Source organism: Cololabis saira, chromosome 22, assembly GCF_033807715.1.
Source record: "Cololabis saira isolate AMF1-May2022 chromosome 22, fColSai1.1, whole genome shotgun sequence".
Taxonomy (NCBI): Eukaryota; Metazoa; Chordata; class Actinopteri; order Beloniformes; family Belonidae; genus Cololabis; species Cololabis saira.
In genome coordinates this window covers 24,883,141-24,908,404 of record NC_084608.1, presented here as the reverse complement: position 1 = coordinate 24,908,404, position 25,264 = coordinate 24,883,141, and the positions used below count along the sequence as shown (strand labels likewise).

Genomic DNA, 25,264 nt, shown 5'->3' with positions numbered 1-25,264 from the left:
CGGCTGAGGTGTAAAATTCACCAGAACGGTTGTTGGTCTTGTGTTGACAAGAGTACGTGGTTGCTAAATCTCCATCCACACCCTAAACCCGCCGCCCTCCTGACGGCCAATGGCAGCCCAGCATCGGGGGTTGCTGTTTATAAATCTCACGCTACCATGACCCAGCCGCAGACCCGCTTTAAACCCGCTGGGACGTCCACGCTGGGACAGGGGACTGAGTGTTTCACAATATTCTCGAGGAAATAAACCACAGTGAACGGTTGACGCCAGAAGGATCCTGAAACGGTTCCTTCTGGAGAGCAACTGAAGCACAGTACTTTCCTCTGCCTTCAACAGCTGTTCTGTTCCAGCTCTGTAAGGCCAGAGAGAAGGTGATCGTCTCTCGCTGTGCGCTGGTAATTGGACTATATGTCATGTCTGCTATATGTGTAAAGAAAACCCAGCTGAGAGCCTCAGAGCTGCTTTATATGCTGAAAACTAACAAATAAATGGACTGAGATTAGAGCCAGTAAGATTTTGAGCTTGTAAATTAATGTTCACAAATTAGTTTTTGGTCCTGTGGAATAAATCTGCCTGAGTAATTCAGGTTTGTACATGTTGTAAAGAGTTTGAGGTCCGTAAAGCATAGCTTATACTTCTACTTTGACCCAATGATGCCTTCCTGCTGTTGTGGGGAAGCCTATGTGTGTCACCCAGTGTCAGGTTGATTCAGACCGGAACAAATGTGATTGATCTGCTTGGGAGGATTGTATTTACTGCTACATGTGTCCTGCTGCTCCCTTGTCATTTTCAAGCTGGGTAGAAAAATGAATTGCTTCAATGCCGCTAAAACTGGCTTTAAAATCTTCAGAATATAATACATGTAGGATTTAAACCAGGGGTCGGCAACCCAAAATGTTGAAAGAGCCATATTGGACCAAAAACACAAAAAACAAATATGTCTGGAGCCGCAAAAAATGAAAAGTCTTTTATAAGCCTTCGAATGAAGATAACACATGCTGCATGTATTAGTAAGCATGTATTAGTTAGAACTGGGGGAGAAAAAAGTCAAAATTTGGAGAAAAAAGTTGAAATGTCGAGATTAATGTTGAATTACAATCTTGAGAAAAAAGTTGAAATGTTGAGAAAGTCAAAATTTCGAGAAAAAAAGTCAAAATTTCGAAAAAAAGTCGAAATGTGGAGGAAATAGTCAAAATGTCGAGATTAAAAAGGAAAGGAAAAAGGAAGAAAAAAGAGAAAAAAGGGAAAAAAAAGAAAAAAAGAAAAATAGAAAAGAAGAAAAAAAAAAGAACCACTAGGGCGGCTCTAGAGCCGCGGGTTGCCGACCCCCGTACTTGTGGAACAGCAGCACGCTTATGTGAGGCGTAGGCATCAAACTATTAACGAGACAAATGCTTATTCAATTACATTTACTGTATTTTCCGCACTATAAGGCGCACCTAAAAGCCTTCAATTTTTTCAAAAGCTGACCATGCGCCTTATAATCCGGTGCGCTTTATATATGGATCAATATTGAGCCGCAACAGGTCTCGCAACAATGCATGGCGTTTTGGCGGGTATACCGGCTTTATTTTGACGTTTGACGTATGACGTTTATTTTGAGGAACGAAAAACAATAAAATATATTTATTCTAATATGTCAGGATCACAATAATCTTCCAATTTAGAACTAAAATATTAAAGAACTAACACAAATAAAATACACTTCAATTAAATACTTAGTTGTTTTTTTTTTTTGTAATTTATTTTCCCAAGCCACTCGGAGCCGCAGTATAAGGATGAAAGAGCCGCATGCGGCTCCGGAGCCGCGGGTTGAGACCCTTGATTTAAACTAAAGGAAACTCAGCACTGCAAGCTGGAACACTGCCCCCTAGAGTTTGTGGGTGTAATTACACAGCGACGCAGACAACTACAATGTAGGTCCTGTAGAACCATAGACTGAATAAAACAATGGATGAAGCGCTCAGTCACGTGACCCATTGGTTTCTGATTAGAGCCCTTTTTTCTTTGTACGGGGCAGATCCATATTGCCCGGAAAGCCAATGGAAATATGCCCACTGTGTCTCAATCAAAGTTCAAACTTTGGCGACCAGCTCCTTTAGCAGATCCCCAGCGCAAGATCTCCAGAGCTGCCGGCAGATATTTACAGCAGAATTTACCGTTCAATATGTTCTCAGGGGTTAAATCAAAAATTACTGTAGCGTTTAGCCGGCGCTGGGTTGACACAAACGAACAATGAAGTGGTAACTGCTAGCCATTGGCTGAGACAGCTGTCAATCAGTCATATTAGAAATAAATGTATTGCTTGATATAAACTCTCCTGACCTGGTACAAAAAAATCCACCCCCTCAGATCAATCAAACAATTGAGACCAAAATGTTTTTTTTATGAACCAGGCTGTAAATAAATGTTCATTTCTGCTCTAAAGTTGAACTTTTTAACATGGTAATCAAAAAGATTGACTCGCTTCCAGCCGGCCTCTAGTGGTCCGTTGCGGAACTGCAACAAATCTTGGTTCCACATGAGTAGTTAGGGGGTTGGTGCTGAAGTTGGAGGTTCCTCCCAGGAGTTCTGCTCTTGAGTTTCTCCTAAGTATGATGTAATAAAGTGACAAATTTTGTTCTTGTTCTTGTCACCTCGAGACAAAGAACACATTTCTTAGTTCTTGTGGATTATTTACCGGCCTCAACTCTCCTGAATTGCTCTCGTCCTAACCCACCCAACAATGTGCCATCTGACTGATCACTTTTTGTGGATACTGTCAGATGAGCTTCAGGGGAACTTCGAGTGCTGTTTACACACAGTTTTCTACTTTTGTTTTATTGAACAGATGTTTACAAAATCATTTGTTTTCCCTATTATTTTGTTTTCTCAGGCACATTTATATTTCCCAATGTGACAAATTTGATTTACAATGGATTTTCCCTCATTAACAAGCTCAAGATCTTATCTGCTCCAGTTTGAATCCATAGAAACGTCAAGGTTTCATGCGATTCATGAATAATCTGCAGAGCCTGAATATAGAATATTTATAGTTGATTTTTTGTTACCTGCTTGTCTGATACTGAAAGCTGTTTAGACTCCAGTCATGTCAGAGTTGAATATGATGAAGTGATGAAGTGAAGCTCCCTACGTTATATCAGTGGTTACTTACCAGCAGTAATAACAACCATTTAGGAGGAAGGAGAAGCCTAAATAGCAGCTGTGAAGCTGCTACCCCCCATTATCAAGCTTTGTGTCAGTTTACAGCTGCTCACATACGGTTTAAAATGACAGACAGGATGATGGTGTTAATACAAAAGTGGGATGTTAATTGTCAGGTATTAGAAACGTCCGTGAACAACTCACGTGTCATGTATGTTTTCAGACAGACGTTAGAAGAACTAGCCTCAGGAAAAATGCTTATCACCGTCTACCGTTCCAGACAAGTCAGACTTTTTTTTTTTCATATTTCTTACAGCTATTTTAGAAATGAATAAAATGTGATCAAGAAAATTCACTGTAATTACTGACGAGCTGCATGCCTAAAAAGTATTTGCATGGTGGCAGCAAGAAGGTTCCTGGTTAGACTCCTGGGCCCGGCTGGAGTCTTTCTGTGCGGGGTTTGCATATTCCCCTCGTGGGTGGGACAGTCCGTCTTCCTCCCATAATCCAAAAACATGCACGTTAGGTTGATTGATGGTTCGAAATTGCCCGTACGTGTGTGTGTCAGCATGCATGGTTGTTTGGCGCTGTGATAGACTGGCAACCTGTCCAGGGTGTAGTCCTGCTTCTCACCTGTAATGAGCTGGGATTGGCTCCAGCAGACCCCGTCACCTGCACAGGATTAAGCTGGTATAGGAAATGCACGGGTGGATGTGATTGGGGTTATGCATTGTAATTACTGACGAGCTGTATGCCTAAATAATATTTGTGGAATTTCCTCATCAGTACGCTGATTGCTAAAACCACAATGAGGCATCTGATCAGCCCCAAATTAATTAGGAACCAAGCCAAAAACCCCAATCAATCAGTCAATGTTTTAAACAATTAACTTTCAGCAGGAGACGGAAATAGGAGATCTGTGACAGCTGAGCGCTGCGTCTCCTGCGAGTAGCGATAAATGCCAGATCTACCAGACTAGAAGTGATCCGATCTGGTAGAAGAAATCTCAGTTTTAGGGCAATGCTCTTTTAATATTTTTGGTTTTACTTTACATTTTGTGTGATACTTTGAAGAGCTAATAGTCACGTGGCATCACTGACTTACTGTCGTATAGTCTCATATGACACTTTATTTTTATTCTGTTCTAACATTATTTACATATTTTTATATACTCTAATTGCTTCCTGCATTTTTATGTCCTTTTTTAAATATCTATCTTTTTTATTGTTAATGTTTGCTTTCTTGAGAAGTTGTGATACCTGAATTCACCTTGATCTTAATTTTAGGGATTCAACGGGCTGAAAAACCTCTGGGAATATTCTAGAAATATTTGACGAGAAATTGAAATGTGGAATTTTGGCAGTATTCCAGTATGAAATACTGCTACAATTATGGCAATGGGAATTTATGAGAAAGAAATGTGAAATGTGTGATAATTTATTTGTATTTATAGGTATTAATTTAAAAAAAAAAAGTGTCATGAGGAGGCGTGACCATTCACAAAGGCCCTTCATGAGCCAGTACTTCAGCAAACTGCTGACAACTTTGCCGTCACCAAGATCAATCCAGGTAGCAGGTAGAATATTATTGATCAAAAACATTTAGCAAAATAAAATGATCAAAGCCTGGTGTAACGTGTTGGAGTTTTGAAATGATGTCCACATGGGATGGAGGAATATTTGAACCAAAACTATGTTCAACTAGGATTTTTGTCAATGCCTCTTAAGTTCCCTGTTAAAGCCGAACATCATGTTTTACAAATTTAAATTTTGTCCTAGTAATTCTTAAATATTCTTGTTGATTCCAACTAGTAAAATTCCTGGAAGTTTGTAACTCAACTTAAATCATGAGTTGTTGTTTTTGTTTTCTCTTAAATTTGTCCTTTAGAAAGCTCCTTATAAAAGTCTAAGTTAGAATGATCTTAAACCAAAGGTTTTTTCCGTTGTTCTGTGTTCTGTCCCATGTCCAATTACTGCGGGATGATTCAGGTGTTTAAACATGCAATACTACTCACACTGGATTTTAGAAGAAACACTGAAAGAGATCAAGCCAGCAAGAAAGTTAATTAAAATGTGGGAAATTAAAGAAGTATTACAGTTCCATTTTAAGGCTTTTGTTGACGTTACTTGTGCTTGAACTTAGACTGAAAGTCAGTTTTCCAGGACTGGATCAGAACCTGCATCCTCTTGATATGGTGGCTTGGAGGGAAAGTGGGAGGGCAAGACCACGGGTCAGGGCAACGTTGTGCAACACGTGGCAGCTCAGGGTGACTCTACAAAACCTAGTATTATGAAAAGATGTCCAGACACTGCTGTTTTAATCTGTTCTTGGCACACATTCCTGTGCTTGTTTGTTTATAAACTGAGCCGTGGCCTGCTGGATCCAGTTACATCCAGTGTCTTTCCCGGATGCCAACAAGTGATTGTGCAGTTATTAAGTGCAGCCGACTGAAGGATACCTCCCAGGGAGTCTCTGGATCAGCCCGGGGTATTATTAAGCGGCCGGGGCATGTTCTCTCCATCTCCCAGTAAGAGCGTCGCCGGTGCTGGGATTTGGTAGTTACTCAGAGATGCATACCAGTGAGCCGCGTGTCTGCGGCAGTTCAGCGTTGGAGGTGCCCACATCTGTTTTGAATAATGCAGGCGCTGTGTTTACCTCCTGGCAAGCAGGAGTCAGCTTTCAGAGGGTTTCATATATTGCAGACAAGTTGAATATTTATGGACTGGTGCTTTTCATAGTGCGCTTTCAGTTCATCCTGCCAGTGGAGTTGGAGTAGGCTCTGGGTGTAGAAAGAGGGCCTGCATCGGTTCTATCAATAGAACGATCAATCACTGATTGTTGGATGGCCCGGTTAGCAAACTGTAGGCCTGTGTTGAAAAAATCGATTTCCCAATTCTAAATCGATTCTCATATTAATTCCTAAAAATCGATTCATATGTCTAAAGATCGATTTTTTTTTAATTTTTTTTTTTTAATTTTATTTATTTATGTATTTATTTTTTTTTTACCATTACTTTACAACTTTTTTTTTTTTGTTTATCCCCAAAAAAGGAATGTTTTGTTGGACACGAGAATAACTGGTGCCATGTTTTTGCCTTTAAATATGTTTAAAGGTATGAAAACATTAAAGTGTTAGGTTATAATTGCATAAATTGTCTATATTTCATTACTTTATACAATGTCTTGGGGTTACATTTGCAAAAAAATGCTAAAAACCAAATGCTCAAAAATTAAAAACCAAAATAGACCGAAAATGGAACAAATAAAAACGAAATATGGGAAAAAATAAAAACGATTTCCTCCATCTCTGTTTGCTCCCTGGATCTGTTTGGTAATTCTGACCCACGATGTTTCTGAAAGCAGTTCTATCAGCATTCTGGGAGCTGATTGGTCCTTACAGCATCATTAGCTGCCAATACTTGCTGTTTAATCTCAATATAATACTAGTAGTAATATTTTGCATAACTACAGTCATATCATTCATGCAACAGCTCAAAAAACAGTTTTAATAACACTAACCCAAATCAATATCGGAATCGAATCGAATCGGATCGAATCAAATCTTGATAATCGATTCTGAATCTTAAGAATCGGAATCGAATCGGTTCTTGACATTTGAATCGATCCCCAGCCCTACCAAACCGGTGTGAATTTATGTATCAGTCGGACGTTTCTCTATTTTAACATACTCTTGTGGCTTTCAAAAGGATGAAAATAATTATTACTAAAAAAAATGTAACAATATATTGGTACCCATTTTGATCCTAAAATCTGCTTTTCAGGTGGTTTCAGCAAAAGTTTCCTTTTTTTTAGGCCCAATGCCCTCATCTTTGTGCTTTTCTGTTTGCTAAAATGTCTGTAATCAGTAACTTATTGTTTGTTTTTGGAAAGATTCAACTGCTACTGTCACCAGATCTTAATAAAATGCATAACTGCACAGACAATACAGGGGAAAGAAAGAAATGGCATGACAAATGGGAACGAAGGGGCAACTGAGGGGCACTGATTTCTGCGTTAAGAAAATACTCAGTGGCATTGCATAGTGACAGTGTAACCCCCTTAATAATAATGGGTTACAGACTTCAGCATGTTGATGGATTTTCCCATTAATTTCCTTTCACCTGAATGCAGCAGGTGGTTGTCATTGGTTACTTCAGACAGTAGTCCCGCCTACCTGGGTCCGTTAACGTCAGGACGCAGTGAGAAAGAAAAAAAGGAAAAAGCGAACGAAAGAAAGCTGAACGCGACAAGCGTTGGAACAGAGAGAAAAATATAAAAATATTACAGGATTGGCGGTGGCTGCTGCTGAGTAGCCGGGACCTGTAAGAGTAGCTGACGTGAGTTGGTTGGTCAGTTGTCCGTGTTCGGTCCAGTTTGGTTCGAGCTGCATTCGGTAGCCGACGAGCTGGCTCACAGAACTGCTCTTGCCTTTGATCTTGCCGACCCGCGCACGCGGTGAGAAACGCTGCTCCTGAACTTTTCTTCTAAGCTCTATACCGAGGTAATTTATAGTAATTTACTCTTTAATACAATTCGGTTCTTGGAAGAATCAGCTAGTCATTTTTATTCATTTTATTACTTGAAATGTTGTTTAGACAAACTGAGTGGCTGCACCGGGCGCCAGTGCCATTTTGTGCCCATACAGCTGAACGTGGAGATCGGTGAGCAGTATTTCTTTTTGGTTGAAACCTGTGTTTTTTATTTCTTTTTGGTTGAAACCTGTGGTTTTTTTTGTTTATGGACGTTAGTAGTCCAACAATTTTATTTAATTATTTCTGATACTACAGCTTGAGGAATGTCTTATATTTCAGTGGTTAGTTTACAAATGTGAAACTATGTAATTACATGTTTAAAATGAGTAAGCTGAGAAGTTAAAATACATGCACTGTTAAGAGTGCTGAAAAGATGAAAAACATGATGTTTATTCTTAATACCTCATGTGACAGAGAATATACATTAATATCTGGGATGTCTCTGACTCTGTCTATCGACAGGTCAGGTTTTTTTTGTTGGTTTTGTTTTTTTCGCGATATGACATCAGCGCCAGCCAGACTGGATGTTCTTCAGGATTCATGACCAATTGATGGCGAGCCTACCCAGCGGAACCAGAAGGAGCCAGGCCTCTGGATGATCCGGATAACATCTGCTGCACATCGGTGTGGTAGGATTGGTGTCTTCCGGACATTCTTCACTCAGCATTGTGTGAACAGGATTTGAACCACATACTCTGGTCCAGTATACATACATACTGGTCACTGTGTGGGTCACTAGGGGACCTTGACTTTTCTTTTTTTGATTTGGAACAGCCATGGACTGTATTAAGACCTAAGACCAAATTTTATGGTGCACCTAGATTTAGATTTATACCTTGGCCAAGGTTTGTGGTAATATTTGTATTTTATTTTTCTATTGTAATGTGTATATTTGTTTTGTGGTGTTCACATTAAGCTTAACTAAAGCCGGCAGTTCTAAACTTTAAACCCGCTGTTTGAGTTTCATTTGGTCACCCTCTGGCGCTCCAGTAGCGAACCTACTGGCCTACTCCCTGGCATCCTTATTTTGGTGAGTGAGCTACATGCTGCTTCTCTCTGAGTGTGTGCAGGGGTTTCAACGTTGTAAGTGTTACAAGTAAAAATTGGCGAGCCAGCCAGGAGCCCAGAGGGTGTTCAAATCACTTCATTTTGGTCTTGTGATACTGTAGCCAACATCTCTTACGATGGAGATTGTTGGCCGTGAGTCAATCAAAGTGCCTGACTCTGTTATAATTAGTGGGTTGACTGCAACTGAGACTGACAATGAAGTGTCTTCTTTCCTAGAGAAGTATGGTTCAATTAAACGCTTTCTGCGTATTGATGACCCAACTTCAGAATATCATGCACAAATGATAGTCGAGTTTACACATGGTACAGCCATGCAAACTCTGGAGCCAATGCTTCCAGTGCGGCTTGAAAGCTCTACTCGAGCTGAAGCTGTTTATAGCATTAGGAGTTTAGCCAGTGAGTATGCCACTGATGCACGTAGCACTGCTACTAAAGCATACATGAAAGAGTTGAAAGAAATTGCTAAGTTGAGTGGTAACTCTTTTGAGCAATTATTGAAAGAGGAATTAGCAAGTCTTGCAACAACCTCTTCCCAACCAGATCATCAGGCTCCAGTAACCAATCTGCTGTTGGCACCTTCTTCTGACCAGCTGTCACAAGCTGCACCCTTGGTTGGGGTGATCCCACATGGTGCTAACTTCAGTTCTACTGAACCTCAACGTGAGGCGGCTTTGCCACATGATTCTTTGACCCTTAACAAAAACCTGACTGATCTCACCTCACTACCAACTTTGCCGGTGGAGGACGAGAAACCAAAAGTTACTCTTGAAGTGAACCCACCTAGTGTTCAGCGTGTGGTAGTTGAACATGTTGTGCGAAATGCAGATAGTTCATTGCGTTCTACTATGTCAGGTAGACTTAGGGCTTTCTCAGGACGCAGTCCCCGACCGAGCAATGAAGCTGATTATGACACGTGGCGCACTGGTGTGGATGTCATTCTAGATGACCCCTCTGTGTCTGACATTTGTTGTACACACCGCATTTTAGACAGTCTATTTCCACCAGCAGCTGAAATTGTTAAACACTTGGGTTCCCAAGCTCAACCTTCCGCTTATCTTGCATTACTTGACTCAGCGTATGGTACCGTCGAAGATGGTGACGAGCTTTTTGCCAGGTTCATGAATACACTGCAAAACACCGGGGAGAGACCATCGGTTTTCTTGCATCGACTTCATGTCTGCCTAAGTATGGCCATGAGGCGCAAAGGTGTCTCCGCCTCAGATTTTGACAGACAACTTCTGAAACAATTCTGCCGTGGTTGTTGGGACGATGTTTTAATCACCAACCTCCAGTTGGAGCAGAAGAAGGAAAGTCCTCCTACCTTTGCAGAGCTGTTACTGCGGTTGAGAACGGTAGAAGACAGACAAGCCACTAAGGTGAGTCGCATGAGACAGCACTTAGATGTAGCAAAATCTGTGCCTAGCAATACCAAGCCACGCATTGCTTCACATGTCCAAAATGCACATGCGCATGCAACTGACTCTGACCTTGATATTTTGAAGAAACAACTAGCTGATATAAGTGCTCAGCTAAGCAGTTTAAAAACTGACACTGCTAAAACTAAAGTGGTTGAGTCTCCTGTGGCCAGTGCTACAGTCGGAGCTAAAGCAGTGACAAGGAAAGCAGCAACAACCCGAACTTCTGCTGCCAAAACTCATGGTAGACCCCGACCCGGGTTCTGTTTTCAGTGTGGGGAGGATGGTCACATCATGTCTGGTTGTGAAAATGAACCAAATCCTACTCTTGTTGCTGCTAAGAGGAAACAGCTGAGAGAAAAACAAGCCAGCTGGGATTCCTCTAATGCGCATGAAAAGGGACAACCTTTAAACTAAAACCTACTCCTGTGGGGGAGCGCATGGGAGTACGGTCTTATCGTTTCAGCTCCAAGCCAAAGAAGCTTTCTTTGAAGAAATCTCTTTTAAAGAAACCGCTGAGTAGAACACAATCTGTGAAGCTTCCTAAAGGTTTAATAGGTACTAAAACTACTGCCATGATAACCATTGCAGGGAAGGACACAAAATGTCTTTTAGATACTGGGTCTCAGGTTACTACCGTACCTCAGTCTTTCTACGAACAGTATCTTTCTGAGCTCACTATACATCCACTACACAACCTTCTGGATGTTGAGGGTGCCAATGGCCAAACAGTTCCATATTTGGGATATGTGGAGCTGTCTATCACTTTCCCAAGGGAGTTTGTTGGGTCTGATGTAGAGATAAACACCTTGGCTTTGGTCATTCCCCACTTGCGCTCAGCGTCAAAACAACAGGTGCTAGTGGGTACCAATACACTTGACAATCTTTACTCTAGTGTTAATGCTGACCCAAACCTTTCAGTATTTGAGCCCTTGCCTGTTGGGTATAAGGCCATTCTTAAAGTTTTGGAAATGCGTCAGAGAAACTCCATGGGGGAGAGCCTAGGCTTGGTGAAGCTCCAGGGAGCTGAACCGGGAGTTATTCCAGCCAACCAAACCACTGTAGTGGAGGGTGTGGTGAACCTCCCTATGGCTCATTCTGTGGAGTGTGCTATTCTTGAGCAGACCACGATTCCTGCGTTACCAGGTGGCCTTTTGGTATCACCTACTCTCATGAATCTGCCAAGCGGAAGGCTTTGCAAATTGCCAGTTGTGCTGAAAAATGCAACTGACCATGACATCATCATACCACCAAGGACAGTCTTGGCGAATCTTAACGCCATATCTGAAGTGTTGCCTCAAGAACACAATGTGGATGGGCCACCTACAAAAAGTGGTTTAGAACAATCTCCACAGCCCGAGGCTACAAGCTTCAATTTTGGAGATTCACCGTTACCCACTCAGTGGAAAGAGCGTGTAACGCGTCTTCTTAAGTCCATGCCTGAGGTCTTTTCCCAAAATGATGTGGACTTTGGACACACTGATAAGGTGAAACACCATATCAAACTCAGCGATGAAACACCTTTTAAATTCCGAGCACGCCCAATACACCCGCGTGATGTTGATGCAGTGAGACAGCATCTGCAGGAGCTTCTCATTTCAGGAGTCATCCGAGAATCTGAGTCTCCTTTCGCCTCTCCCATCGTGGTCGTGAGGAAGAAAAACGGTGCAGTTCGCCTTTGCATCGACTACCGGAGGTTGAATCTCCAGACCGTTAAGGATGCATACGCTCTCCCAAACCTAGAAGAGGCTTTTTCTGCGCTTGCGGGGTCCAAATGGTTCTCTGTTTTAGACCTTAAATCTGGTTATTACCAGATCGAGATGGAGGAACCTGACAAGCAGAAAACAGCGTTTGTATGCCCTTTAGGGTTTTGGGAGTTTAACCGGATGCCTCAGGGGATCACGAATGCACCGTCGACCTTCCAACGCCTCATGGAGCGATGTATGGGGAACCTTAATCTTAAGGAGGTGTTGGTGTTCATCGACGACTTGATCATTTTCTCATCTACCTTGGAGGAGCATGAACAACGCTTAAAGCGTGTGCTTCAGCGACTCAAGGAATATGGGTTGAAACTAGCCCCAGAAAAATGCAGATTTTTCCAAACTTCTGTCAAGTACTTGGGTCACATTGTCTCCGAAAAGGGGGTTGAAACAGACCCAGAGAAAATTAAGGCACTAACAACGTGGCCTGTACCTACCAACCTCAAGGAACTTAGATCGTTCCTAGGTTTTGCGGGTTACTACCGGAGGTTCATCCAGGGGTATTCCCACATCGTTAGACCTCTTAACGGGCTCACCTCTGGATATCCGCCACTCCGTAAAGGGAATAAGAAACCTTCTAAAGGTGCAGATGGAAACTACCATCAACCTAAAGAACCCTTTGGTCAAAGGTGGACCTCGGATTGTCAGGAAGCTTTTGACCTAATCATTCAAAAGTTAACTTCAGCACCGGTCTTAGGCTTTGCCAATCCCCAGCTTCCATACATTTTGCACACGGATGCAAGTACGGTGGGCTTGGGGGCTGCCTTATACCAGATTCAAGATGACCAACCCAGAGCCATAGCTTTTGCCAGTCGTGGTCTCACTAGGAGTGAAATGAGATATCCTGCTCATAAGCTTGAGTTCTTGGCTCTCAAGTGGGCAGTCACATCTAAGTTTTCAGACTACTTGTATGGTTCAGAGTTCACTGTCGTAACAGACAGTAACCCGTTAACTTACATTTTAACTTCAGCCAAACTGGATGCTACGAGCTATCGGTGGCTATCTGCCTTATCCACCTACTCCTTTAAGCTCCAGTACCGGGCTGGGGTGCAAAACCGGGATGCGGATGCATTATCCCGTCGCTCTCATCAAGTTTTGGAGGATGACCTCGTTTCTCGGAAAGAGAGTGAGAGAATCTCACAATTCGTGCACAATCACGCAAGTGATCAAACAGGTACTGGCATCATTCCACAAGATGTCATAAAAGCCATCTGTGAACGGCATGTTGTCATTAGTGCTAACGGTGACAATTCTGAGTTTTCTTACCCTGGGTTAGCTCTGGTAGAGTCACTAGCCCTTCACTCAGCTGCTATTCCTGATAGCTTCCAGCAGGAAGAAATTCCTGGGCTTCCCAGTGTATCTCCTCTCTCTGAGGATGAGCTGCGGGAAAAACAGAGGGCAGATCCCGCAATAGCTGAAGTAATTACTCAGCTCGAGACAGGCCAAGCCCCAATTCCCAGTCTCAGGTCTGAACTTCCTGAACTTCCGTTATTATTACGCGAGTTAGGCCGACTACATTTGCGTAACGGAATCCTTTACAGGAAAAAGCGGGATGAAACAAGCACTGTTTTCCAGCTTGTATTGCCTCAGGAGTTGAGGCAGACAGTGTTTGAAAGCCTCCATAATCATATGGGACATCTTGGAGTGGACCGGACAGTAGATCTGGTAAGAGCAAGATTCTACTGGCCAAAATTACAGAGTACCATAGAGGAGAAAATCAAAACCTGTGAACGCTGTGTTCGCAGGAAATCTCAGTGTGAACGAGCTGCGCCACTGGTGAGCATAAAAACCAGTAGGCCGCTTGAGCTTGTATGTATGGACTATCTGTCCCTGGAGCCAGATAGTTCTAACATGAAAGACATATTGGTCATTACTGATCATTTTACTAAGTATGCTGTAGCGGTGCCAACTTCCAACCAAAAGGCGCGCACGGTAGCCAAGGCCCTTTGGGAGAATTTTATTTCTCATTATGGGTTTCCAGAACGGTTGCATAGCGACCAAGGTCCGGATTTTGAGTCAAAGACTATTAAGGAGCTTTGTAACCTTACCGGTACGAAGAAGGTGCGAACAACACCGTATCATCCCCGAGGAAATCCGGTGGAACGGTTCAACCGTACTCTTCTTCAAATGCTAGGTACCCTAGGTAAAGATCAAAAAACTCACTGGAAGGACTTTGTTAAGCCTTTAGTGCATGCATATAACTGCACGAAACATGACACTACAGGGTTTTCACCCTACCAGCTCATGTTTGGACGGCAACCAAGGCTTCCAGTTGACCTTGCTTTTGGTCTACCGATTGACACACCTAAACGGTCTCACTCACAGTATGTCTCTGACTTGAAACGTCATCTTCAAGAGAGCTACAGGCTTGCCACTTCTAACGCGAAAAAGAGCTCTGACCGCAACAAAATCCGTTTTGATAAGCGTGTTATTGAGTCTACCTTAGAAGTGGGCGATAGGGTTTTAGTTCGTAATGTGAAACTACGTGGAAAACACAAGCTTGCAGACAAGTGGGAAGAGAACGTGTACATTGTTCTCAGACAAGCGGGTGATGTTCCGGTTTACACTGTAAAGCCTGAGGGTAGAGACGGACCTGTGCGTACCCTGCACAGAGACTTGTTGTTGCCGTGTGGTTTTCTGTCATCGGCTGTTACCCCTAAGCCTGATAAGTCACCTCCGAGGCGGCCAAAAACTAGACAGTGTCCAGACGAAGATAGTGGTGAGGAAGAACACTCTGAGTCTGAAGAGATCCACGAATGGGCCTCCATTCTTCCGTCAACTCAACCTGTAGAAATAGTCGTTACTGTGCCTGTGACTCATGAGTCGAGTAATTCTCCTCGTGAAGCTGCAGTACCAAACTCACCTGATGTGTCACTTTCTCCTGTGCATCCTGCTGTGGTAGTTGAGCCTACGGTAGAGGAGGTAGACGAAACCTTAACTGACAAGAACATACCTGATTCACTTGAACCTGACATGACAACTGGTGTTCAAACAGAGTCTGCAGTACCTTTACAGGGAACTGTAGGACCTTGCACGCCCGTACGTGACATGACATCAGGGAATAATGCAAATCCCGTGAACGTGGAGCAAGTGTCACCTTGTGCCTTATCTAATCAGCAACCTCTTGAGGCAGCTTTTGGTGTTACAGATGCCCCAGGATTGCCATACCCAATGGTTGAGAGAGATAAACCGGCTACTGTAGAACAACCAGTGGTTGTTCAGCCGAAATCAGTTCAGTATCCGGAGGAGAACTCTGTGAGTGGTGAAACTATCATCAGGCGTTCAATTCGGCAGTCTGAAAAACCAGAAAGACTCCAATACAGGCAATTGGGCAATCCATTGTTGCATGTAGTGAATTCTTTGTTTCAAGGTCTCAGTGATGCCTTTGCAAACTCGTTGCCCACAGATGAGATCATGAGCAAAAATATTTAAGTCCCTGTACACCTCTGATGGTGTGGCTATTACTGGGTGGATGCCCAGGGACGGGCATACCGTCAGGAGGGGAGGATGTAACCCCCTTAATAATAATGGGTTACAGACTTCAGCATGTTGATGGATTTTCCCATTAATTTCCTTTCACCTGAATGCAGCAGGTGGTTGTCATTGGTTACTTCAGACAGTAGTCCCGCCTACCTGGGTCCGTTAACGTCAGGACGCAGTGAGAAAGAAAAAAAGGAAAAAGCGAACGAAAGAAAGCTGAACGCGACAAGCGTTGGAACAGAGAGAAAAATATAAAAATATTACAGGATTGGCGGTGGCTGCTGCTGAGTAGCCGGGACCTGTAAGAGTAGCTGACGTGAGTTGGTTGGTCAGTTGTCCGTGTTCGGTCCAGTTTGGTTCGAGCTGCATTCGGTAGCCGACGAGCTGGCTCACAGAACTGCTCTTGCCTTTGATCTTGCCGACCCGCGCACGCGGTGAGAAACGCTGCTCCTGAACTTTTCTTCTAAGCTCTATACCGAGGTAATTTATAGTAATTTACTCTTTAATACAATTCGGTTCTTGGAAGAATCAGCTAGTCATTTTTATTCATTTTATTACTTGAAATGTTGTTTAGACAAACTGAGTGGCTGCACCGGGCGCCAGTGCCATTTTGTGCCCATACAGCTGAACGTGGAGATCGGTGAGCAGTATTTCTTTTTGGTTGAAACCTGTGTTTTTTATTTCTTTTTGGTTGAAACCTGTGGTTTTTTTTGTTTATGGACGTTAGTAGTCCAACAATTTTATTTAATTATTTCTGATACTACAGCTTGAGGAATGTCTTATATTTCAGTGGTTAGTTTACAAATGTGAAACTATGTAATTACATGTTTAAAATGAGTAAGCTGAGAAGTTAAAATACATGCACTGTTAAGAGTGCTGAAAAGATGAAAAACATGATGTTTATTCTTAATACCTCATGTGACAGAGAATATACATTAATATCTGGGATGTCTCTGACTCTGTCTATCGACAGGTCAGGTTTTTTTTGTTGGTTTTGTTTTTTTCGCGATATGACATCAGCGCCAGCCAGACTGGATGTTCTTCAGGATTCATGACCAATTGATGGCGAGCCTACCCAGCGGAACCAGAAGGAGCCAGGCCTCTGGATGATCCGGATAACATCTGCTGCACATCGGTGTGGTAGGATTGGTGTCTTCCGGACATTCTTCACTCAGCATTGTGTGAACAGGATTTGAACCACATACTCTGGTCCAGTATACATACATACTGGTCACTGTGTGGGTCACTAGGGGACCTTGACTTTTCTTTTTTTGATTTGGAACAGCCATGGACTGTATTAAGACCTAAGACCAAATTTTATGGTGCACCTAGATTTAGATTTATACCTTGGCCAAGGTTTGTGGTAATATTTGTATTTTATTTTTCTATTGTAATGTGTATATTTGTTTTGTGGTGTTCACATTAAGCTTAACTAAAGCCGGCAGTTCTAAACTTTAAACCCGCTGTTTGAGTTTCATTTGGTCACCCTCTGGCGCTCCAGTAGCGAACCTACTGGCCTACTCCCTGGCATCCTTATTTTGGTGAGTGAGCTACATGCTGCTTCTCTCTGAGTGTGTGCAGGGGTTTCAACGTTGTAAGTGTTACAACAGACTGGTTAGTTAATGGAGTGATAATCTGCTTATGTTACTGCCGTATTGTTGTGAAAAGAGAGTGCCGACAGTGCCAAGGTCAAGGCAATTACAGCACAAAAGCCCATAAAGAGGTATGTTTTATGACAGTGCGCTCCGTCTGTATTGGTGGAAAGGAGTGTTTTTGTTTGATCCTAGTGCGGAAGTTTTAAGGAAGTGGATTGTGAAACGGTACAGTTGTATGGAAAATCACTAGAGGCAGATTTAATGTCGCTCTCTGTTTGGGAGAGTCTTGATGAACGTGCCAAAACACAACATGGATTAAAAAAGAAAACAAACCCACCAATCCTAAGGCAGCCATAATAAGTGTAAATGGATCTGGATGCAAAGTCTCTTAATTTGTAAGCACAAATGTATAATCTCTTCAAGCCTGGCAAGGTGCAGGATCAACAGGACTTAAGGGGTCTTGCTTTATGGTTATTGAGGTGGACTCTGGTCCCAGTCTGGCCTGTCTACTCCCTGAACTACAGCTGCAGGATGAATGTAGCAGGAAGTTACATGGGACCCGCTGAACTGAGAGGGTAATATCCTGCGATGAGCGCTCTTTGAGCTCTTAGCTGCTTTGCATCCTCATGCAGTGACTGAGCCCGAGGCCGTCATCATCGGCCACATTCAACGGCCAGTCACGGCCTCTTCACTTCTCCGCTTAGTCTCCTTCACAGTTCTTGCTCTTTGGCACCATTTTTCTCCATCTTGGGAGGCTTTTGTCTAATTTTTCTAAATCCATCACTCACAATTCCCCCTCGCCTCTCTCCATGACAGCCTCCTGCTAATCCTCCTCTTCCCTCCGCAAAAGCTGCTGCTCATCCGCGCTCCCCTCTTTACTGTTCATCATGTTAAAGTTGGCTGGTGGCATCTGATATCTCCCATCTGTCTGCTCCAACACTTCCTCAGACATTAATGGATGGAAATCTGAATTTGATACAGCTTTGCAGACTGTCATGTACTTTTCTTTTTTCTTTTTTTTCGTCTGCAGAGCTAGCGGAGTCATAATCCTGCTTTTAGCTGATATTACAGTAACAGCAGGGGAAAGCTCCAGTCATGTCAGGCTAGCATTTTTTTGTCAATAAATAATAAATGTTTAGCTATTCGTCTTCATAAAGCAGAACTTTAATACACATTTTGTTGCTTGAAACATAGTTATACTGTATGTTTTCTGCACATTGCAATGCAGAAAACACATTAATTTGCAGCTACAGTAATAAATCTGTTTAATTCTAGTCATTTTTATTACGATCAAAATCAATATTTGAGGTATCTATTTTCACCTTTATAAGCTTACTGTATGGTATGAGTTTAACGCTTAAAAGCTGACAAAAAAACTATTAAATAGGTAATGAACCTAGTGAGACATTGAGCCGTGAATATAAGAAGTTGTTGGGAGTCCTTTAGGTTGTTTGGGGCTTTTGTCCTCCATATATTATTCATTTGTTCAGCGTGTGAGATGTTTAAGTTACATGAAGTGGCGTGAATGGTTGTGAAACCACCCGAGACTTGGATCTCGGCAACCTGAGACCACCTCCTCTGTTTTAAATGTTGGTTTTTCCTGTTTAATAGAGCCGGCTTATTTCAATTATTTCTTAACCATTTGTCTAAAATGGAGAAAGGAGTATTTTTTGCTCTTCAGATGCAGGTGTGCTGCTGAATCTTGACCTGAGGTATTGTCCTCTTTTCTGCACTGCATTTACAACATCTTTCACTTAATCTTTCCTTTGTCCTCGTGTTGCATCGTTTGTGTTTTTTCTCACTTTCTCTTGGCTTGATAGAATGACATTGTTGTTGCACCTGTTCTCTTCCTCTCCGTGTTTGATGCTGCAGAGCTTTTCTTTTTCTTTTCCCAGATTTTTTAGATGATAGAGGCTCAGTTCGGACATCCGTGGGTTTGAAACGCTCTCTTGACATGTTTGTGTTCCTTTTATTCGATGGAGCGGTCTCGAAGCCGGCGGTGGAGCCGACTCATGAGAATTAAAGGCTCAATAGCAGCTTTACGAGCCTCAAACTCCCGGGGCAGTTGGTAGCATTAGAAATGAAGTATGCTTTCAGATGACAGGGGAGATGTCCTCAAGAACCAAGGAAATAAGTGCTTTTTCCTTCGATTCAAGCTATTAGTAACATGCTTGTTACAACAACCACCACTGTAATCCCAGAAATGATTTTAACAAATGTTACTCTAATTCTAAGACAATGAGTTCAACTTTTCCCAGATTTGTAACTCATATTATATTGGACCAAAGAATAAAACCCTTTTTTTTAAGAAATCCTTTAAAAATGTGTTCACAATGTCTAGCAGGTGCAGACAAAGATGTTTCTATGTAGGCCTATGTGTTTTCTACAACTTAATGACTTAACATAAGGTTAAAATTGTGGTTAAAAGTCGGTTTATTTTGCACTCAGGAGGACAGAATGTGTAAATGTGGGTTTAATGTTGTCCTAAAGTCAGGACAACAACACTAGTCCTGGGAAGTTGTACTAAATGGTATATGTGTTTCCGTCTGCCCCCTCCAGGTGAGCCAAGGAAATGTCCCCGGCGTGGAGAGTGCGTCCCTGGCCATGGACACGGAGGAGGGAGTGGAGGTGGTGTGGAACGAAGTCCTGTTCTTAGATAAGAAGGTCTTCAAAGCACAAGAGGTACTTTTTTTTTCCACTTTTAGCCCCAGACTCAAGCTGTTATGGATGCATGTTTTATGTAATCTTCAAACCCGCCATAATGCTAATATCTAATTACCTTAGAACAAGAAAGAAAGAAGCATCACAAGTAGCGGTTCTTCCTTAAAGGAGTAAAGGTCTCGGGTTTTTTCTAACTAGTTGATGTCTGCAGGCTCTGAAGTGTCTCCTGATTGGTTACATTCACAAACAAGAGCTACCATAAACAAGACTTTGAGATTGCTTATGTTTTCCATGTTGATAAGTCCAGAATTACAGCCTTAACATATTTAAGAGGTACAACTGGATCCAGAATAGAAAAGTTAAGATAAAGATAGAGTAGTTCATATAAAAGAAGGATGGCCCCATCACCACACCCCTGTCTGGTGTTTAAACCTCATTTTCTTGAAGTTTAATGTTTTGCATTTTGCCATCTTTGATTTTTGAGACTTTTTTACTCCATCTTACTGACTTTACTTATCGGCAGAGCTGGGTAGAGTAGCCAAAAATTGTACTCAAGTAAAAGTACTGTTACTTCAGAATAATATGACTCAAGTAGAAGTAAAAAGTAGTCCAAATAATTACTTGAGTAAAAGTAAAAAAGTACTTGGTGAAAAAACTACTCAAGTACTGAGTAACTGTTGAGTAACGTCTGATTTATTTTTTTAACACAACCATTACAACAGACAAAAGTACAAAATAATCATCTTCAGGCAAATAAAATCAATAAAATAATAAAATAAATTAAAATTAATAAAAAAGAAAAAAAATAGCTTAAATTAAAATAAGCTTAAAGTAAATTCAAGTACTTTAATAAATAATAAAATTCATAAAATAACAGAATAAAAAAATAAATTAAATGCAAGTAGCACAAAATTTCAAGCCTTTGTACTTGTCTTTTTTAACCAGCAGAACTAGAACAAACATGAACTCATAGAAACTCTGTGTGTTTGAGTCTGTGTAAATGTGACAAAACATGCAAAAACAAACATTTTCCCCAAAGAATCACCCAGTGATGTCATGAGATTGACGCGTACGCGGATAAAAGGGATAAAAGAAAAGTAACAGCTCAACGTAGCCTAATGTAGCAGAGTAAGAGTAACAGTTTCTTCTTCACAAATCTACTCAAGTAAAAGTAAAAAGTATAGTGATTCAAAACTACTCCTAAAAGTACAACATTTCCCAAAACTTACTCAAGTAAATGTAACGGAGTAAATGTAACTCGTTACTACCCACCTCTGCTTATCGGTTATATTAATCTTTCTGACACAATCTGTTGTTATAAAACATGACCCCAGCTTTATAAATTAGCATCTTTCACCAGAAGATCATTGATATCTCTGGTTTCATTTGTACTTTTAGTCTGTTTTAAATGATCAGTTTCCCTGATTGATGCACTGATCATACTTCGGTAAAAAGGCCGGCGGATCGAAGCTCCTTAAGTGGTCAGTGATGTGATGTGAAGATGTGAACATCCTCTCCTGTTTGTCATCCAGGAGAAGATCAAGGAAATGTTTGAGAACCTGATGCAGGTGGAGCACCCCAACATTGTCAAGTTCCACAAGTACTGGCTGGACATGAAGGAGAGCCAGGCGCGGGTAACGCTTTTACTCTCATCTCCCTGCCTCCTTCTCTGTTACACACTTCTGAATTACCAGCCTCTTATTCCTCTCTTCTGTCTGTGGCCCACAGGTTATATTCATCACTGAATACATGTCATCAGGCAGCCTAAAGCAATTTCTAAAGAAGACTAAAAAGAACCACAAAACCATGAACGTGAAGGTCAGTTTCTTGACTCTGGTCACGCGCCGGGCTGCCTTGGAGGGTTTGCTCGGTGTGTCTTGTGACGGTGGCAGCGGGGTACTGCAGTCTATCACTATTCAGAGCCATATTTATGCCAGGATTAAAGATTATGTAACACCCCGGTGGCTCAGGCTGCCCAGACATATATCTATCCTGGTAATGTTGAGGATTTGCAATCTATGCAGGATGTCTTCATTTCTCTCTGTCTGGCAGTGCGCTTCTGCAGTTATAACTGCACTTCATTTGGTATTTTATCCAAATAACAAGACATCTTGACTGTTTGAAGCAAATATATATATATCTTTTAGAGATGCAAGTCCTCATTTAACTCATTTCACTTCAGGCCTGGAAGAGATGGTGCACCCAGATTTTATCTGCACTCAGGTACTGACTGATTTCCTTCATAGGGATTCTGACATCAGAGATGATTGTTTTGCTTTTGTTTCTTTGTTAACAAGGACAGTAATAAAATGGTCTATTGTTTACCTGCAGTTATCTGCACTCTTGTGACCCGCCAATAATCCACGGCAACCTGACATGCGACACAATCTTCATCCAGCACAACGGCCTCATCAAGATTGGCTCAGGTCTGCTCTCAGCAGGGCTTTTAATGACACTACACCCAGTTCTGATCAGTCTTGCTGTTACCCCGTCTTGTGGGTTGATGATGTAACATCTATGGGTGTTAGACCTGTAAGCAGAACAGATATCTCACTTGTACTTGATTTTCTTTTCACAGTGTGGCATCGGCTTTTTGTTAATGGTAAGACGTGCAGTGTTTTGTCACATTTGTCGCATCTCTCTCCAGAGTATTTCATGTTTCTGTCTTGTCTATTCTTCTTTGAGCAGTATTCCCAGACGCCAGCCTTCACAGTAAAGGGAGGCAACACCGCGATGAACAGAGGAATCTCCACTTTTTTGCTCCAGAATATGGAAGTAAGTGTGATGAGTGAGACTCATCCGTGTCGCTTTGTGTGTTTTGTGTGGCTTGATTTCTGTGTTTGTATATTCTTCACTGACTCAAAAGGAAAAACTTCATTGTCACCTGTTCAACTTTTTTCAAGACCTCACATAAGATCGTAAAACCATTAAAAAGATCGAAATTATTTTTACAATCACAAAAGTAACATTTCTAGACTATTGTTTTTGTGAAATAGGGGATGGGATATGCACCTACTCTATAGGCTCTACATACTGGGATGCCTTCATGAACTTGCCAAACACATAACAAAAAAAAAAAAGTCTGTTGTTGCACACAAATGAAAACCAAAGCAGTTTTTTGTTGGTGGAAATAAAGCAAATCTGAAAACTTTTAGTGCTGGAAGTATCAAAGCCTCTATAACCTCTATGAAGAAAGTGATGAAAACCTATTTGGCTGAAAAAGTGAGACAAAATTTTTGACACAAAGCGTAAAATCAAGCCATAATTTTTCATTTGAAAAATGTAATGGTGATTTTTTTTTTTAACAAAAAATGTTTTTTTTTGTTGTTGGTAATGGATCAATGTTTTAAGACCATTCATTATATCTGAAAAAAAATGATGACTTCACATACATTTCCACTGTAATTGTATTCAACAGTAAATCTTTACCTAAACAGTTTTATCAAAATGACCTTCAAATAAATAAAAAAAATGTCATCATTTTTAGCTTCATTTTTCACTTTGCATATATTTGGGTTTGTACATTTTTATAATTTTATGTTTTTCACTCCTCATAGCCACGCTGTCACTGTGCGAGTTTGCTTGCTAACAAATCTGTTTTAATACGCCTCCACTTTTCCTCTTAAATCTACGATTCACCAGACAAAATCAACAAAAATTACCCTCATGCAGTGTTTAACAAAACACAAATAATTTTATATATGTTTTAAGATATGTAAGGGATTATTTGAACTAAATTTAGAGCTATGAAAAAACAGGTTATTTCTAATGATGCATTATTACATAAGTATATATTAAAATTTTTGGCGAGCTTTTCCATCAAGCTTTCACCCTTCTCTGCTTCCGCCTTCTGTTTTGTTTTTTTCTTTCTTTTCCCCAAGCTGGTGAAGATGATTACGCCATTGACATTTTCTCCTTCGGCATCTGTGCTCTTGAGGTGAGAAAAGCAGATTCGTAACATTTCCATCTGTCTGCGTGTGGTCTGTGGGTGTTAACGGGTGATTATTTGTACCGTCAGATGGCCGTCCTGGAGATCCAGGCCAACGGAGATACTGCTGTGTCCAAGGAGGCCATAGTCAATGCAGGTCAATCTCTGGAAGACCCTCTCATGAGAGTGAGTCTCATTTCATGTCCTAAATATCCGATTAACAGCAGTGGAACCGAGGAAACAAGGAGAAACTGTCCTGCAATGCTCTGTTAACACTCGCCTACATGCACACACGCGCCATTTCTAGGATTATTTCCAGACTCGCTCTGGGAGTTTGTCCAGTTTTTGGTGTGCATGTGTTTGGAAAGCACGCCGAGATTTAAATTCAGAGGACGCTGCTGATGGGTTAAAGTGGGTCTCGCTGTACAGTTGTGTGACAGCTGGACTGAGTGCTGCTGTCCTCCCTGCAGGAGTTCACACAGTCTTGTTTACGTCACGATGCCAAGCTCCGTCCCACGGCTCACGACCTCCTGTTCCACCGAGTTTTATTCGAAGTCCACTCCCTCAAACTGCTCGCCGCCCACTGCCTCATCAACAACCAGTGTGAGTTTCTCACCTCCACATGCCCAGCTGTCAGGCTCTTCACACACACATTGAAAAAAAAAAACACTTGTATACTCTTTCGCTGTACATTACAATAGAAAAAGCCAATTCTAGACATTTTATTCTTAAATTGCATCATTAAAAATCGGCCACAGCATTCATCAACATTTGCTGAAATCAGATTTTTTTACTGATTTCATGATTGTTGTCCAAACTCGGGGCAAATATTCCGTCTCACCCCTCTAATTGTTGTAAAGAACATGCGTATCTAACATTGTATTAATTTGTGGCCTCAACAGACCTGCTTCCAGAGAACTGCGTGGAAGAGAAAACCAAGTCGTTTGACCCCAACGCCGTCATGGCGGAGATTAAACACGACGACAGACAAGGAGTTCAGCTCAAGTAAAATCCAATAACCCCCTTTTTATTTTTAGCCTTTTGTGAGCATAACACGACAGGTCAAGTACAACACTCGCTCTTGTCTGTGTATCTTTCCGTCCTGCAGGTATTCCCACGTTTCCCCGTTGGAGCTCGACAAGTTTCTGGAAGATGTCAAGTAAGAGGAACCACAGTGGGGGTCTGTTTTACATCTGCAGTAACACTTGTGACTTCAGCGTGACATCTTCTTTTTCTTTTTTTTTTTGTCAGGAACGGGATTTACCCGCTGATGAACTTCGCCTCGTCTCGGCCTCACCCCGTCCCCCGAGCTCTGTCCTTGTCTCAGGAGCAGGTCGAGACAGTAAAGACGCCGACTCCTGAACCCCAGGAGACGGAGACAAGAAAGGTCAACTTTTTAAAGATATTACAAAAAAACATTTTTTTATTAAAATCTTGCTGCTTCTATGGCATATATTTTTCATTTAATTTAATTTATTCCATTCATATATTCTTAATAATGTTGTACAAAATTCCATGAAGTACACATTATCACCATGAAAGAAAAGGAGCAGGAAGAAGAAAACGTATGATACCTGCCCCTACTTATAACAAGAAAACAAACAAAAATACCACTCTTCTATCTATTTTTTTCTCTTTCTCTTTTTCTTCTTTTCTTTCTTCTTTTTTGTAGGCACTTATC

At 41.6% G+C, this 25,264-nt stretch overlaps 1 protein-coding gene across 2 annotated transcripts in view; it reads left to right on the top strand.

Annotated features, from left to right (window-relative positions):
• Positions 1 to 25,264, top strand: part of LOC133423300 (nuclear receptor-binding protein 2-like) — a 58,007-nt gene that overhangs the window by 28,355 nt on the left and 4,388 nt on the right. Inside the window, exons 2-14 of one of the 2 annotated variants that reach the window (XM_061713484.1) lie at positions 19,554 to 19,676; positions 21,188 to 21,289; positions 21,384 to 21,473; positions 21,838 to 21,878; positions 21,987 to 22,081; positions 22,234 to 22,257; positions 22,344 to 22,430; positions 23,537 to 23,592; positions 23,674 to 23,769; positions 24,054 to 24,186; positions 24,486 to 24,588; positions 24,692 to 24,742; positions 24,835 to 24,970. In XM_061713484.1, the coding sequence (XP_061569468.1) occupies positions 19,554 to 19,676; positions 21,188 to 21,289; positions 21,384 to 21,473; positions 21,838 to 21,878; positions 21,987 to 22,081; positions 22,234 to 22,257; positions 22,344 to 22,430; positions 23,537 to 23,592; positions 23,674 to 23,769; positions 24,054 to 24,186; positions 24,486 to 24,588; positions 24,692 to 24,742; positions 24,835 to 24,970 (1,137 nt within the window). Of the gene's footprint in view, positions 1 to 19,553; positions 19,677 to 21,187; positions 21,290 to 21,383; positions 21,474 to 21,837; positions 21,879 to 21,986; positions 22,082 to 22,233; positions 22,258 to 22,343; positions 22,433 to 23,536; positions 23,593 to 23,673; positions 23,770 to 24,053; positions 24,187 to 24,485; positions 24,589 to 24,691; positions 24,743 to 24,834; positions 24,971 to 25,264 lie in introns of both variants that reach the window. The other variant, XM_061713485.1, reaches the window with a different exon arrangement.